At 44.6% G+C, this 17,518-nt stretch overlaps 1 protein-coding gene across 2 annotated transcripts in view; it reads right to left on the bottom strand.

Moving 5' to 3' along the window:
- Positions 1-405: 405 nt before the first annotated feature.
- pde11a (phosphodiesterase 11a) overlaps positions 406-17,518 on the bottom strand; it is a 706,589-nt gene continuing 689,476 nt past the window's right edge. For both annotated transcript variants that reach the window (XM_072477086.1, XM_072477077.1), the window contains one exon: positions 406-2,606. In XM_072477086.1, coding sequence (XP_072333187.1) covers positions 2,463-2,606 — 144 coding nt within the window. In that variant the 3' untranslated portion in view covers positions 406-2,462. The remainder of the gene's footprint in view (positions 2,607-17,518) is intronic.

Raw genomic sequence — 17,518 nt, forward strand, 5'->3', positions numbered from 1 at the left:
GTTGCAGAGATGTAAAGTGTGAATTCTGTTTTTTGTGAAACTTCCATCATCCAGTAGGAGTCAGTATTGAAATGGTTTCTCCAGTTTGCCTGCTGGAAACAGTCTGGAATAAACAGCAAAGTAACAAGAAATCATTCATTAATTTTCATTCCTACCGGAACAGTGCAGTCTTTTAGATGATAAATCGGTTAAATTCATTGCTGTGCTTAAGGTCTGTTTTCTTGGCTGTGTGCTTCAGCTGAGGTACTGCTGTAACAGAATCATTATTTCAAAACCTACCAACCAGAGACCGTTGTCCATTGAGACTGACACATAAAAGGCCGAGAATTCAATAAAATGTGAACTAATTTACAAATAAATGTGACTCGTGTAAAATAATGAAATAAACACTTTTCTTGGTTTAGGTTTTCATATCACCTTTTATTTATTTTTTACAAAAGACAATTGGGCAATTGTATCATTAATCACTGGGTGACTGATTAAGCAGAGTCCTGCACATATCCTAATGTGTACGATCGTATACTTGTAAATTCTTGTGGATTCTAAAGATCTTGGGATTGGAACTTCTCGAGAAGTGCTAACTTTGTATTTTTCATGGCTGCCGTCTTACTTCACTGGCGATAAGTATCATCATGAGTAGAATTAATCAAAATAAAAAAACGTTGAAAAACAGAATTAAAACGAGATCAGACGTGATTAAAATAATACCTCAAAGGTTAAAGCTATTTGAAGACAACAATGTAGAAATTAGGGTTATGTAGGACAGGGTTAAGAATATTTGCATATATTCGAGTAGTGGGTGGATTCAAAAATGAATGGCTTCCTGTTTTGAACATCCGCAATAAGAAAAAAAGACTTGCATTTATGAAGTACTGTTCACGACCACGAAACGTCTCACGGTATGTCAATCAAGTATTGTCACTGTTGTAATGTAGGAAACATGTCAGCCAATTTGTGCATAGCAAAATCCCACAATAATAATCTTTAAGAGCAGTGACCAGATAATCTATTTTTATTGATGTTGATTCAGGGGTTAATATTGGCTAGGACTCCTCGGCTCTCTGAAATAGTGCTTTGGAAACATTTACATCTATCTGAGAGGGCTAACAGAGCCTGAATGGTGCCTCTGATAGTGCAGCACTGCCTCAATACTGCATTGAAGTGTTGGCTTTGAGTTCTGTGTTCAAGCCCCAGAGTAGGACTTGAACACAGAATCTTGTGACTTGGGGGTGAGAGTTCGACCAACTCAGCCACCTAAGTAGTCTTTGGGAATAAATTGAGGGTCACTGCATAGAATATCGCTGTAGATGTTAGCCAACGAATATGGAATTCTGTTCAAAACGTGTGTCAAAGAATTACAGCACTCACAAATGGAAATAGGTGGTGAAGGAAGGGGAGGGAAACAATGTGTTCATACTCCAAAACAATTTATCCATCACAGGGTTAACAATCTTACAAATATTTTTCCACATTTTACAGATGCAGATGTGAAATGCATGCATAATTCTTCAAATCAGGCAAGGAGATTTTCAGGGATAAGCAGCCAGTTCAGTTTCTGCTCCTGGTAGTGTTCCCTCTGACCCTTCAGCTGTGAAGAATGTCATACAGAGCTGAAGATTCTGTTTTGTTTAATTATATGTTTTCATGCTGACAAAATTCCATGCCACCCACAGCCTGTTAATTGTACAATATGATTTGCTTCATCATGCATTCTGTTTAACATACAACTTCAACCTCCACTGGCTTCAAAATAATCTTGCTTAAAGCAGAAAGCAAAGCTCTGTTCTCATGTTCTCTATAGTAAACAATGATTCAGTTCTAACCACCACAGCTCCAGCTGTCAAAGGCTGCCTGTAAAAGGGTTTTGCCTCTGTACATCTATCATTCCCATGTTCTTCAGTACAGGGAACTGATTCCCAGGCATCCTCGCATAGAGAAGAATTGAAGTAGAAAATTGTTAAAGTATTTGAAAAATAGAAAATACAACCACAAGGACATTCCAGCATTTGAAGGAGAGCATAAAAGCAGACAATTACTGGCTCATAACTGATTTGACTGATGCAATTACAAAGGATGCACAGAATACTCCAGTTCTCTATCCAGATGTCTCAATAATAGATATTCATTAGACCAGCTTATTATTTTCATATATTTTCCACAGAAGACAGCAAACTCTTAGTAACTGGTAGCACCGGATGAAGCTGCATTGTCTGTGCAATTGTAAAAGAGCTTTCTCTGCTTCTCGGCATAAGCATCCAACAGGATAGTTGTATCGCATTCCTTATTTTGTTGTTTTCTCTCTCAATTGTGAGTAGAGGGGTTCTGCACTGTGCAGCAACTCATTGGGGATTTCAGCACCGTCAATCACCCTTGCAAATCATAACCGAAGAATTTTTTTTTATCCAGTTGAATTATAGCCAAGTCAAGCTGATTGCCCATCCTCGCAAATGATGCCCGGGGTTTTAACCGACGCCTTGTGTGGACATGCTGCAGCTGGCATTGTCTGTGTTGCCTTGTCTTTTTCGGTGCATCTCCTCCCACTTGCACCTGTTTCTTTTAATCCCATGTAGCATTGGCTTCAGTTTTGGGTTGACCTTCACCAGGGCCTAGGGATCATTTAAGAAAAGGAAATAAATTTTTCTTGTTAATAATTCCAGCACATAGCGAATTAGCAATACTAATTTTAATGGGAAAAGTACTTGTCTGTTTTCATGTCTCGGTTCCTTTGAATTTGCAAGACATCTGGGTAGAATATTTCTAAAATATTAAATTTAAGAAGCTTCACTAATTTAGTCTATGTTTAATGTTGTGACATTCATCAAGCCCAGATGATATAATTATGGTATAATGTCTCCTAGCTACACAATAAGCAGTCATTCAAATGTTTTATTCATTACAGGACACAGTTGTACTGATTCAAGAATATAACAAATGATTTTGGGTACAAGAAAAACTCTAGCTGATAGAAAATCATTTTTCACCGCACTGATAGATGTTGGCGTCTAGCTGGCATGTGCAGTTACGCAATATGTGCTGTCATAGTTTGTAATACAATCAGAAACCAGCTATAGATTTGTAAATCTTTCCACAATATCAGTGATTCTATCCATAATTATAACACAGTGCAAAATATGTCTACCTTATAAATGGTCAATCCAACTTTAAACAGTAAAATCCCTCAAGCTAACAATCTTATCAAACCAGCTATATTACTCTAAATTTTTTTGATATCAAAATTCGTGTTCTGACAACACTAGGGAAATATTGATGTTGACTGTAGTAAGCTAAAGATTGACATATCAATAAGTTAAAAGTATTAGAGAAGAGCTTTGTTTAAAATGTGAAGAGTAGTCAGCAACTAAAATTAATGCTGCCTGTAATGACCCCCTTTGGGACTAACTGCAGCTCGTCTCCCTCTCCAGATCATATTCATTCAGCTACATGTTCCCAGCTTTCAGAGGCAGCCTTCCATTTTGCTGAAAAGTTGGAAGGAAGCAAAATTACAAAGAGTGCAGTTGCCCACTGATCTATCCAGTTTGCCTTGGTGTTGGCCTTTTCCCAGAGGACGTGACTCACACGAGTTAGGCTATCTTCAATGTGCACCAGAAGCCCCCCAAAAAGTAACTTTGGAGTACTGGGAAGAGGTTCCTGCCAGTGTTAGTGACAATTCAACCATACGATGCATTTGGAAACCATGCAGGGAAACCTTTAGATAACTTACTCGGTCAATCAAGGAATTGTTCACCGTCACTTTGTGTTAATGCAGAACACTAAACATGTTTACATTTACAATTATATACTCCTCTCATAACCTTAAATAACTTACACATTTTGCAGTGAATGCCCATAGGATTGCAGCCTTCACTCAAAGCCCTATGTACATTCAGCGCAAAGGGAAACCTCTCTGTAATGCAACTGAAACTAATCTTCAGTAAGCAAGTCATCACACCATGGGCTGATTGCTGACGTTGGATATTACACTTGAGAACAAAGGTAGCTGGGTAACAGTTAGAGGTGGGAAGAGGAGGAAGCAGTCCGTGCAGGGATCCCCTGTGGTCGTTCTTCTCAACAATAAGTATACCGCTTTGGATACTGTTGGGGGAGATTACCTAGCAGGGGTAGGCTGCAGTGACCGGGTCTCTGGCACGAGGTCCGGCTCTGGGGCTCAGAAGGGAAGGGGGGAGATTAGGAGAGCACTAGTTATAGGGGACTCAATAGTTAGAGGTACAGACAGGCGGTTCTGTGGGCACGGGCGAGACTCTCGGATGGTTTGTTGCCTCCCGGGTGTCAGGGTCCATGACGTCTCGGATCATGTCTTCAGGATCCTTAAGGGGGGAGGGGGAGCAGCCAGAAGTCATGGTGCACATTGGTATCAACTTCATAGGTAGGAAAAGGGGTATGGATGTAACAAACGAGTTTAGGGAATTAGGCTGGAAGTTAAAAGCCAGGACAGACAGACAGTTGTCATCTCTGGTGATAGTGAGGCTAGGAATAGGGAGAGAGTACAGTTGAACACGTGGCTGCAGGAATGGTGTAGGAGGGAGGGCTTCAGGTATTTGGATAATTGGAGCGCATTCTGGGGAAGGTGGGACCTGTACAAGCAGGACGGGTTGCATCTGAACCAGAGGGGCACCAATATCCTGGGAGGGAGGTTTTCTAGTACTCTTCGTGAGGGTTTAAACTAATTTGGCAGGAGAATGGGAACCGGATTTGTAGTCCAGCAACTAAGGTAACCGATGTTCAGGACATCAAAGTGTGTAGCGAGGTAGTGGGGAAGGTAACACTGACAAAGGAGAGTACTTGCAGACATGGAGATGGGTTGAAGTGTGTATACTTCAATGCAAGAAGCATCAGGAATAAGGTGGGTGAACTTAAGGCATGGATCGGTACTTGGGACTACGATGTGGTGGCCATCACGGAAACTTGGATAGAAGAGGGGCAGAAATGGTTGTTGGAGGTTCCTGGTTATAGATGTTTCAATAAGATTAGGGAGGGCGGTAAAATAGGCGGGGGGGGGGGGGGGTGGCATTGTTAATGAGAGATAGTATAACAGCTGCAGAAAGGCAGTTCGAGGAAGATCTACCTACTGAGGTAGTATGGGTTGAAGTCAGAAATAGGAAAGGAGCAGTCACCTTGTTGAGAGTTTTCTATAGGCCCCCCAATAGCAGCAGAGATGTGGAGGAACAGATTGGGAAACAGATTTTGGAAAGGTGCAGAAGTCATAGGGTAGTAGTCATGGGTGACTTCAACTTCCCAAATATTGAGTGGAAACTCTTTAGATCAAATAATTTGGATGGGGTGGGGTTTGTGCAGTGTGCCCAGGAAGCTTTTCTAACACAGTATGTAGATTGTCCGACCAGAGGGGGGCCATATTGGATTTGGTACTTGGTAATGAACCAGGGCAAGTGACAGATTTGTTAGTGGGGGAGCATTTTGGAGATAGTGACCACAATTCTGTGACTTTCACTTTAGTAATGGAGAGGGATAGGTGCGTGCAAGGCTTACAATTGGGGGAAGGGTAAATACGATGCTGTCAGACAAGAATTGAAGTGCATAAGTTGGGAACATAGGCTGTCAGGGAAGGACACAATTGAAATGTGGAACTTGTTCAAGGAACAGATACTACGTGCCCTTGATATGTATGTCCCTGTCAGGCAGGGAAGAGATGGTCGAGTGAGGGAACCATGGTTGACAAGAGAAGGTGAATGTCTTGTTAAGAGGAAGAAGGAGACTTATGTAAGGCTGAGGAAACAAGGTTCAGACAGGACGCTGGAGGGATACAAGATAGCCAGAAGGGAACTGAAGAAAGGGATTAGGGGAGCTAAGAGAGGGCATGAAAAATCTTTGACGGGTAGGATCAAGGAAATCCCCAAGGCCTTTTACACATAGGTGAGAAATATGAGAATGACTAGAGCGAGGGTAGGTCCGATCAAGGACAGTAACGGGAGATTGCGTATTGAGTCTGAAGAGATAGGAGAGGTCTTGAAAGAGTACTTTTCTTCAGTATTTATGAATGAGAGGGGCCATATAGTTGGAGAGGACAGTGTGAAACAGACTGGTAAGCTCGAGGAGATACTTGTTAGGAAAGAAGATGTGTTGGGCATTTTGAAAAACTAGAGGATAGACAAGTCCCCTGGGCCTGACGGGATATATCAAGGATTCTATGGGAAGCAAGAGATGAAATTGCAGAGCCATTGGCAATGGTCTTTTCGTCCTCACTGTCAACAGGGGTGGTACCAGGGGATTGGAGAGTGGCGAATGTCGTGTCCCTGTTCAAAATAGGGAATAGGTATAACCTTGGGAATTACAGGCCAGTTAGTCTTACTTCGGTGGTAGGCAAAGTAATGGAAAGGGTACTGAGGAATAGGATTTCTGAGCATCTGGAAAGACACTGCTTGATTAGGGATAGTCAGCATGGATTTGTGAGGGGTAGGTCTTGCCTCACAAGTCTTATTGAATTCTTTGAGGAGGTGACCAAGCACGTGGATGAAGGTAAAGCAGTGGATGTAGTGTACATGGATTTTAGTAAAGCATTTGATAAGGTTCCCCATGGTAGGCTTATGCAGAAAGTAAGGAGGCATGGGATAGTGGGAAATTTGGCCAGTTGGATAATGAACTGGCTAACCGATAGAAGTCAGAGAGTGGTGGTGGATGGCAAATATTCAGCCTGGAGCCCCGATACCAGTGGCTTATTGCAGGGATCAGTTCTGAGTCCTCTGCTGTTTGTGATTTTCATTAATGACTTGGATGAGGGAGTTGAAGGGTGGGTCAGTAAACCAGTGGGGCTAGTTTAGCACAGGGCTAAATCGCTGGCTTTTAAAGCAGACCAAGGCAGGCCAGCAGCAGGGTTCAATTCCCGTACCAGCCTCCCCAAACAGGCGCCGGAATGTGGCGACTAGGGGTTTTCACAGTAACTTCATTTGAAGCCTACTTGTGACAATAGCGATTTTCATTTCATTTCATTTTAATTTGCAGACGATATGAAGATTGGTGGAGTTGTGAATAGTGAGGAGGGCTGTTGTCGGCTGCAAAGAGACATTGATAGGATGCAGAGCTGGGCTGAGAAGTGGCAGATGGAGTTTATCCCTGAAAAGTGTGAGGTTGTCCATTTTGAAAGGACAAATATGAATGCGGAACACAGGGTTAATGGTAGGGTTCTTGGCAATGTGGAGGAGCAGAGAGATCTTGGGGTCTATGTTCATAGATCTTTGAAAGTTGCCACTCAAGTGGATAGAGCTGTGAAGAAGGCCTATGGTGTGCTAGCGTTCATTAGCAGAGGGATTGAATTTAAGAGCCGTGAGGTGCTGATGCAGCTGTACAAAACCTTGATAAGGCCACATTTGGAGTACTGTGTGCAGCTCTGGTTGCCTCATTTTAGGAAGGATGTGGAAGTTTTGGAAAAGGTGCAAAGGAGATTTACCAGGATGTTGCCTGGAATGGAGAGTAGGTCTTACGAGGAAAGATTGAGGGTGCTAGGCCTTTTCTCATTAGAACGAAAAAGGATGAGGGGAGACTTGATAGTGGTTTATAAGATGATCAGGGGAATAGATAGAGTAGACAGTCAGAGACTTTTTCCCCGGGTAGAACAAACCATTACAAGGGGACATAAATTTAAGGTGAATGGTGGAAGATATAGGGGGGATGTCAGAGGTAGGTTCTTTACCCAGAGAGTAGTGGGGGCATGGAATGCACTGCCTGTGGAAGTAGTTGAGTCGGAAACATTAGGGACCTTCAAGCGGCTATTGGGTAGGTACATGGATTACGGTAGAATAATGGGGTGTAGATTAATTTGTTCTTAATCTAGGACAAAAGTTCGGCACAACATCGTGGGCCGAAGAGCCTGTTCTGTGCTGTATTTTCTATATTCTGTAACTGCATATTGACTTGATTTTCTCCCTTCTTTTACTATTCTTGCAAGAGGAAATGGCCCAAAACCTTTACATGTCCATTTGAACCATTCAATCATAGCCAAAGCATCTCTCGTAATGGCTTTTCTATCTACCACAGGTCTGTTATCTCTGGAGCCTCCAAAAGACCTGCTCTGGTCAATTTCCCCTTCCTCATCTACATGCCATTGCCAACATAACCTTCACCAAACGATTGTTCAGTACCATTTTTGTTAAACCGTGGCCAGGATCCTGCCCCCCCCCCTCCCCCCCCTCCCCCCCCCCCCCCCCCCCCCGGCCACCCGTGGTGGGCTTTCTGATGGCGGAGGTGAGCAGCGGGATCTTCCGGTCCCACTGAAGGCAGTGGCATTTTCCATGGTTGGCCGGCCTCGCTACCAGGGAACCCGCTGGTTAATTGTGACTGGCCTCTGCTGCCGGAAAACCCACCGCAGGGGCAGGAGGAAGAGGTGGAAAATCCCAGCCATGTAACACAAAATAAGGATCGCAGTAAGTCAATTATTCATAGCTGTTATTTTCATTTGCAGTTCCCCTTTAAAACATAACATATTGAAATCAACTATTGATGAGGCCCCTGCAAATAGCAGCTGGAGGTCTAATGAACATTCCAAGACTTTGATGAGGTCACACCTGGAGTAGTTTGGTCTCCTTATTTAAGGATCTACACCTTTGAAAGGATGCTGTTATGCTTCACTAGATTGATCCTTGTGATAAGAGTATTGTCATATGAGGAGACATTGAGTGGAAAAGTCCTATATTTTCAAGTTTAGAAGAATAAGGGATCTCGTCTAAACTTATAAAATTCTTACAGGACTTCATAGGATGGATAATAAGAGGTTATATTTTCTAGCTAGGGAATGCAGGATTAGAGGATATAATCTCAGTGTTGGGTGAGGTTCAACCGCCTGGACTGCATGAAGTTAATAAAATGATACTAGTTATTCCATTGGTTATACCACTGACAATGAATCTTTCTACGGCCGAGTTCCCAATGGCGTTGGTCACATGTGGTTTCATCTGTCGAAAGATTCTAAAGATTAATGGAAATTTCTGAGAAATGAACTATTTACAGCGGCTGCTCATGGCCAATATTCCAGATCCACCAGGACACTGCTGAGATCTTAAATCCTGATCTTTAATCTACTGGAAGCAGAGTTAAATTGGTTGAGATCCTATTGCTTATTTCCCATGACCCATGAAGCAGATTCTCATGTCTCTCAGACACAAAGGGAATCTTCCTTTCCTCAGGGCTTCTCTAACTCTGGGGGCAGGTCCGTGTATGAAAGCCTTTGGGCTCCCCCAGCTTCCAATCTCTGACTAACAACAACAATCTTTATTCATGTCACAAGTAGGCTTACATTAACACTGCAATGAAGTTACTGTGAAAATCCCCTAGTCGCCACAATCCGGCACCTGTTCGGGTACACAGAGGAGAATTCAGAATGTCCAATTCGCCTAACAAGTATGTCTTTTGGGCCATGTGGGAGGAAACCAGAGCACCCAATGGAAACCCACGCAGACAGGAGGAGAACGTACAGACTCCACACAGACAGTGACCCAAGCTGGGAATTGAGCCTGGGTCCCTGTCGCTGTGAAGCAACAGTGCTAACCACTATGCTACAGTACCGCCCCTACTCCACCCTCCCTTCCCCATCCGCCCCTCCCGATCACAATCCATCATTCTACCTCCTCTAGTCCCAAATTTAAATTTAGTTTTTAAGCTTAAATATTGCAATTTAGTTTCCAGTTAACTGTCAGTCAACCGTAGGTACGATACTGACCAGACGTCAATTAGATACTGTGGAGCTGGGCTTTGACTGTAAGGCTGATGCTCTCAGCCTGAGCTGAGCTGAGCTATCTGTCACACAGTGAGTTTATAACTGAGTGAGCTGGAAATACAGTGAGGGGGACTGCTAAAATGGCAAATTGGTGCGCGTAAGATTCCAAGTAAATTAACCAAAGGACAAAAGAAAAAGAGAGGGAGAAGGCTGGAATTTTGAGATACTTAATTGAAGTTGGTTGTTTTTCTCAAAGTATTTTTGTAATGGCCCAAAACAAGTTCAATAATTTGAGTTTGCATCACAATGGAATATGTGTGTTTTGTAGAAACTGTGAGATTTTCTTCTAGGCTTTGTCTCTGGAGGGTTTCCGTGGCAGCAGCTGAAAGTTAGACAATATACTCAAAATGGAAGAGGCCCACTTTAGTGAGTGACTGGCTCGTTCAGTCCGAAGCAGATCCTTACTATACACCGCGCCGAATAAACTGACCCATTGTATAAGATGACACCGTTTTTCTACCTCCAAAAGTCCTGTTTTTGCATCTACCCGGTATATATATGTCGACTCTCCTTTTCAGCCATGACATGTTATACTCGCATTAGTAGTGAACCTAAATTTTCCGCCCCACAAATGCATGTTTTCCTTCCCTTCTAACTGGGAACAAAGGATCAGATGGGCTAGGGTTTCCCAAACTTTTCAATCCGCGGACTCCTTCGTGACCTCCCAACAGCATCGGGGAACCCCAGACATTCTCATAATGTCACGCCCCTTTTTTCCGCGAACACAGAAATCAAATGTAAATAAGTCTTTTCTAGCTATATCTGTGCATATATTAGGACGAGACACACATTGATAAATATATTTGCCAGTTACATCAACCCCAGGCCAGGCTACCCTCCCGTAGATCCCCTTAACAGTAACCCCTTGAAGTAGTACCCACTTTAAGAATGGGTAATGATTAAAAAGTTCTCTTATTAAAAAAATACTCAAGTCTTATCTTTTGTTATTTTTAATGGGAGGAATGATGTTGGAAAGCTGATTCCCATATTGGACATATGCACCTCTCTCCCTCACATACATGTAACACACACTCACATCTCTCTCACATTCATACACCGCTCTCGCTCACAGTCACACCGAGCAGCTAGGTCATTTCAGAGGACATAGAAGAGTTAACCACATTGATGTGGGTTTGGAGTCACATGTACAACATTACTTCTAAATAAACAATGCCAATTAGGTGTGGGCCATGAATACTGTCAAAACCAGCGAAGCCCACATCCATATTTATTGACTACAGCTCAGCCTTCTACACTATTATTCCTATGAAACTCATCTTCAAACGCCCGTGGTATGGGCCTCGGCTCCTCCCTCTGCGACTGGATCCTGAGCTTTCTAACCCACAGACCACAATCAGTAAGGATAGGCAACAACACCTCCTCCACGATCATCCTCAACACTGGTGCCCCACAAGGATGTGTCCTCAGCCCCCTACTATACTCCTTGTACACCTATGATTGTGTCCAAACTCCCCTCCAACTCGATTTTCAAATTTGCTGATGACACCACCGTAGTGGGTCGGATTTCAAACAATGACGAGACAGAGTACAGGAATGAGATAGAGAATCTGGTGAACTGGTGCGACGACAATAATATCTCCCTCAAAGTCAACAAAATGAAGGAGATTGTCATCGACTTCAGGAAGCGAAGAGGAGAACATGCCCCGTCTACATCAATGGGAACGAAGTAGAAAGGGTCGAGAGCTTCAAGTTTTTAAGTGTACAGATCACCAACAGCCTGTCCTGGCCCCCCATGCCGACACTATAGTTGAGAAAGCCCACCAACGACTCAATATTCTCAGAAGACTAAGGAACTTTGGCATGTCAGTTACGACTCTCATCAACTTTTACAGATGCACCATTGAAAGCATACTTTCTGGTTGTATCACAGCTTGGTATGGATCCTGCTCTGCCCAAAACCGCAGGAAACTACAAAAGGTCGTGAATGTAGCCCAGTCCATCACGCAATCCAGCCTTCCATCCATTGACTCGGTCTATAATTCCCGCTACCTCAGAAAGGCAACCAGCATAATTAAGGACCCCACGCACCCCAGACATACTCTCTTCCACCTTCTTCCGTCAGGAAATGATACAAAAGTTTGAGGTCACGCACCAACCGACTCAAGAACAGCTTCTTTCCTGCTGCAATCAGACTTTTGAATGGACCTACCTCGTATTCAATTGATCTTTTCTCTACACCCTAGTTATAGAACATAGAACATAGAACAGTACAGCATAGTATAGGCCCTTCAGCCCACGATGTTGTGCCGACCATTTATCCTAATCTAAGATCAACCTAACCTACATCCCTTCAATTTACTGCTGTCCCTGTGCCTGTCTAAGAGTCGCTTAAATGTTCCTAATGACTCTGACTCCCCCACCTCTGCTGGCCGTGCATTCCACACACCCACCACTCTCTGTGTAAAGAACCTACCTCTGACATCTCCCATATACCTTCCTCCAATCACCTTAAAATTATGTCCCCTCGTGACAGCCATTTCCACCCTGGGGAAAAGTCTCTGGCTATCCACTCGATCCATGCCTCTCATCACCGTGTGCACCTCTATCAAGTCACCTCTCTGCCTTCTTCGCTCCAGTGAGAAAAGCCCTAGCTCCCTCAACCTTTCTTCATAAGACATGCCCTCCAGTCCAGGCATCATCCTGGTCAATCTCCTCTGTACCCTCTCCAAAGCATCCACATCCTTCCTATAATGAGGCGACCAGAACTGGACACAATATTCCAAGTGTGGTCTAACCAGAGTTTTATAAAGCTGCAGCAAAACCTCCCGGCTCTTAAACTCAATCGCCCTGTTAATGAAAGCCAACACACCATACGCCTTCTTAACAACCCTATCAACCTGGATGGCAACTTTGAGGGATCTATGTACGTGGACCCCAAGATCCCTCTGTTCCTCCATACTTCCAAGAATCCTGCCTTTAACCCTGTATTCAGCATTCAAATTCGACCTTCCAAAATGAATCACTTCACATTTATCAAGGTTGAACTCCATCTGCCACTTCTCAGCCCAGCTCTGCATCCTGTCAATGTCCTGTTGTAACCTGCAACAACACTATCTACAACTCCCCCAACCTTTGTGTCATCGGCAAATGTACTAACCCACCCTTCCACTTCCTCATCCAAGTCATTTATAAAAACCACAAAGAGCAGAGGTCCCAGATCCTTGCGGGACACCACTGGTCACCGACCTCCAGGCGGAATACTTTCCATCCACTACCACTCGCTGTCTTCTTTCGCCAGCCAATTCTGTATCCAGACAGCCAAATTTCCCTGTATCCCATGCCCCTTAACTTTCTGAATGAGCCTACCATGGGGAACCTTATCAAATGCCTTACTGAAATCCATATACACCACATCCACTGCCCGACCTTCATCAATGTGTCTCATCACATCCTCAAAGACCTGCCACTCACAAAGCCATGCTGACTATCTTTAATCAAACTATGTTTTTCTAAATAATCATAAATCCTATCTCTCAGAATCCTTTCCAATATTTTGCTCACCACAGACGTAAGACCAATGGGTCTGTACAGGGGAACAATATTCGCCTCCCTCCAATCAGCCGGTACTACTCCAGTGGAGAGTGAGGATGCAAAGATCATCGCCAATGGCGCAGCAATCTCCTCCCTTGCTTCCCGTAGTAACCTTGGGTATATCCCGTCAGGCCCAGGGGACTTATCTATCCTGATGCTTTTCAAAATTTCCAGCACATCCTCCTTCTTAATATCAACCTGTTTGAGTCTATTAACCTGGTTCACACTGTTCTCATGGGCAACAAGGTCCCTCTCTCTAGTGAATACCGAAGCAAAATATTCATATAGGGCCTCCCATCTCCTCAGACTCTAGGCACAAGTTCCCTCCACTATTCCTGATCGGCCCTACTCTCATTCATATGACTATAACATTACATTCTGTAGTCTCTCCTTCCTTCCCTATGTACGATATGTGTTGTTTGTACAGCATGCAAGAAACAATACTTTTCACTGTATACTAATACATGTGACAATAATAAATAAAATAATTGAAGAATAATAACAATAAAATGAGCTGTGAGTTATTCAGAAATTGAACATCCAGAAGCCACGCTTGCAGAGTATTTGACTGAAGTAATTTCACCTTATTTTGGTCCCAATGAATTATCTGATTATCTTGAATCTGTCCAGCAACACTCTCCTTGCACGAGGTAGAGGCAAGGGCAACCCAACAGATATCAGTAATCTCAGATATGGAGATATGCACAGTTGAGACAGGTTATGAACCGTTTATTTACAATACATGAAATTAGGAAAGGTACCAATGAAGGACACTCATGTGAGATGAATACCAAAATCAATTACCTTGTATTAACTCCATGGTCACAGCTTCGAAATCTCCCAGAGAAAGATGGGAGTCAGGAACAACTGAGCCTTACATGCTGGTTACAATCGTTCTGCTGGCAGCTTTACCCATGAAAAGTGAGAGAAGGAGGAGAAGACAATGACAGCATAGCAAAGACAGGAGATTCATCCTCAGGAACAAGGGGCAACAGGGCCCCAACCACCGTCTGAGGTTGAGGCTCCCAGAAATGTAATTTGTAGGCACTTTGCATTACCCAGGGTGTACAGGACTTGCACAATCTCCCTGGCAGCAAGCACGTGATACAGCAATAGTGCTTTCACTTGCTAAATGTGCAGCTGGTGTGTGACCACAAGCAAATTTTGTAAGGTCTCCTGGAAGCGTCGACAATTCCTGTACTTGAAGCAGATCACAGATCCCAGAAATTAAAAAATATGTATTTTTATTGGTTTTACAATTATTTATAGTAACATTTGCTGTTGATAACATACAAAAGATTTAAAGGAGAAAAAAACAAAAGAAAAATGAGATCTACAAAATAGGTATACAAAAGGAAGTAATGAAGGACAAACGACCTTTATATATTCAAGAACAGGAACCTATGTACAGGTATGGGGACCCCTGACCTCCCCTCCCTATCCTCTCCCTCTGCCCCGTTCCGTTCCTCCCTTACCTCTTTCATCTCTCCCTTCATTGTCCGATTCGGTCTTCCCCCCCTCCCCCCTTACTTATTGCTGGTCACGAACATGTCTTGGAACAGGCTGGTGAATAGCCTCCACATGAAGTGAAAGCCTTCCTATGATTTGCGAACCACGTATTTTATTTTCTCCAATTTGAGGAACTCTGCCAAGTCGGACGGCCAGTCTGAGGCCTGGGTGGTGCTGCTGATTGTCAGCTGAGCAGGAATCTTTGGCGGACGTTAAAGGAGGCAAAGGCTGGGGCGTCTGCCCCTCTCCCCATAAAGAGTTCTGGCTGCTTCAAAACTCTGAAGACCGCCACGAGCAGGCATGGCTCTACCCTGACCCCCACAACCTTGGACATGGCCTCGAAGAAGGCTGTCCAGTACCCGATGAGTCTGCGGCAAGACCAGAACACGTGGGTGTGGTTGGCCGGGCACCTGGGCACTGTTCTCATTTGTCCTCTGCCTCCGGGAAGAACCCACTCATTTGTGCTCTGGTTAATTTCACCCTGTGCACCACCCTCACACTCAACCCTGCGCATGAGGAGGTGGAGTTCGGCCAATGCAGTGCTTCCATCCAGAGTCCTCCCCCTACCTCTATTCCTAACTCTTCCTTCCACTTCTCCCGCGCCTCGTACAGTGGTGACTGTACCTCCTTGAGTATCCGTCTGTACATGGCCGCCCAGTTACCGTCCCCTAGCTTGCCTACAGTCAGCGGTTTCCCAATAGGGAGTGCCCTGATAGCTGGAGGAATGTTGCTGTTTCTTTTCAGAGCAAGTTCCTTATTTGTGTATATTGTAGCTTGCTCCCTTTCGGGAGCTGGAGCTTTTCCAGGAGTTCCCCCAGGGTCATTATTCTGCTGTTTATATGTAACTGCCCTACTGTCAGTAACCCTTCGTCCTGTCTCCACCTTTTAAAGGAGGCATCCATCATTGCAAGGAGGAACTTATGGTTCTTGCAGGTGGGAACCATGGTGGACATTGAGGTCAGACTGAAGTGGTTTCTCCGTTGGTTCCATGTTCTCAGTGTGGCCATTACCACTGGGCTTCTTGAATATCTGGCTGGGGGAATGGGAGTGGGGCCATGGCCAGTGCCCGGAGGGATGTTCCCCTGCAGGAATTCTCCTCCATTTTAACCCATTCCACTCCCGGCTCCTTAACCCATCTCCGCACTCATTCTGATCACTTCTGGTGTGTCCTCCCTGGGTGGGGTGGTACCACTTACAGCAGCCGTCTGATGTTCACTGTTGGTTGTCTGCCCTTAACAAAGCCCGCCTGATCCTTTGCGACTACCTCTGGCACGCAACTCTCCAGTTGTCTCGCCAGGGCCTTTGCCAGAACCTTGGCGTCAGTGTTTAGGAATGAGATGGGTGTGTATGACCTGGACTCCTTTGGGTCTTTGACCTTTTTTAGGGATCAGTGATATTGAGGCCTGTGCCAGTGAGGGGGCCAGGGTCCTTCTCACTAGCGAGTCATTGAACATCTCCGGCAGGTGAGATCCCAGAAATATTTGAGGGACAAAACAGCACCCACAGTTGGCTCCTCGGACACAAGGATTACCTGCAAAGGGCATGGCTGATAATGCCTGTCAAGAGGCCACAAACCATTTTGGAGAAAAGGCATAATGATGCTCATGCCGCTACTTGAATAATGGTGGAGCACACCATTGACTTTTTAACAATGTGATTCTGATGCCTGGGCAGACCTTGTGGCTCATTGCAGAGCAGTCCCTAGAGGGTCTCACAGATCATTGTGGCTTGCTGCGTGCTTCACAGCCTGCCAATACAAAGGGGAGAGGAGCTGCATGATGCTGAGATGAAAGAGCTGCAGGTCTCTGACGACGAGGAGGACATCAAAGGGGTTGAGGGAGGTGAGGTTGAGGAAGCCGAGGCTGCAGGGGAAGGGCCACTGCATGGGCCAGACAAGGTAAGCATGGACGTGTGGCCCTGATAGTCACTTGACTCCAGAAGGAGGAGGGCAATGAGTAGTACTGATGATCTTCTTGGACTTGTGCACTCCATCATGGGTCCACATGAACAGCAGCTTGGCTATCCTCACATTTCAACCATCCACTTCACTCTGAGTGTGAATACTTCCACATCAGGCTCACATTGACCTGATCCTTTGAAGGAGTTGTCCTTCCTGAAATGGGGTACAAACTGGAGAAGAGACAGATGCTGCCTTTTCCAGTGTCTCTCACATATCCCAGTCACTATGACAGCAGCTGGTCTACTCGCTGGACTCGTCACTTCATGCCTCCAACTTCATCAAGCTCTTCCACAAGATCTAACAGCTGCAACTATGCTACACTCTCTGTGTCACACTGAGGATCCTACTGAGGGGCACGAGTCAGGCCAAGGTTATCAAGGTCGGAACTCAGTTTTCCAGAGAACCATTTAGGCATGTCTACATCCTCTATGTCTCTTTGTTCTCAACCACATTGACATCTATCACACATAGTTCGGGATGCTGGCCTGCAAACCCGGGTCCTCAGCGCGTGAGACAGCAGTGCTAACCACTGTGTCACCATACCGCCCTTATCTATTGAAAAGTAAGGATGAAAGCAAGGTTGCCTTCACTTGATAATAAAGTGCACACGTCAGACTCAATCGTACACAGGCCAGAATTAGCAATGCATGACTCTGCAAAGCATGTGAACCAGGTTCTCCCATGAGGAAACCTTCCATGAAGGATGATACACAGCTGATGTTGGAATGATGTGCGAATGGGCACACACTGCTGTG

This window comes from Scyliorhinus torazame, chromosome 2 (genome assembly GCF_047496885.1).
Source record: "Scyliorhinus torazame isolate Kashiwa2021f chromosome 2, sScyTor2.1, whole genome shotgun sequence".
NCBI lineage: Eukaryota > Metazoa > Chordata > Chondrichthyes > Carcharhiniformes > Scyliorhinidae > Scyliorhinus > Scyliorhinus torazame.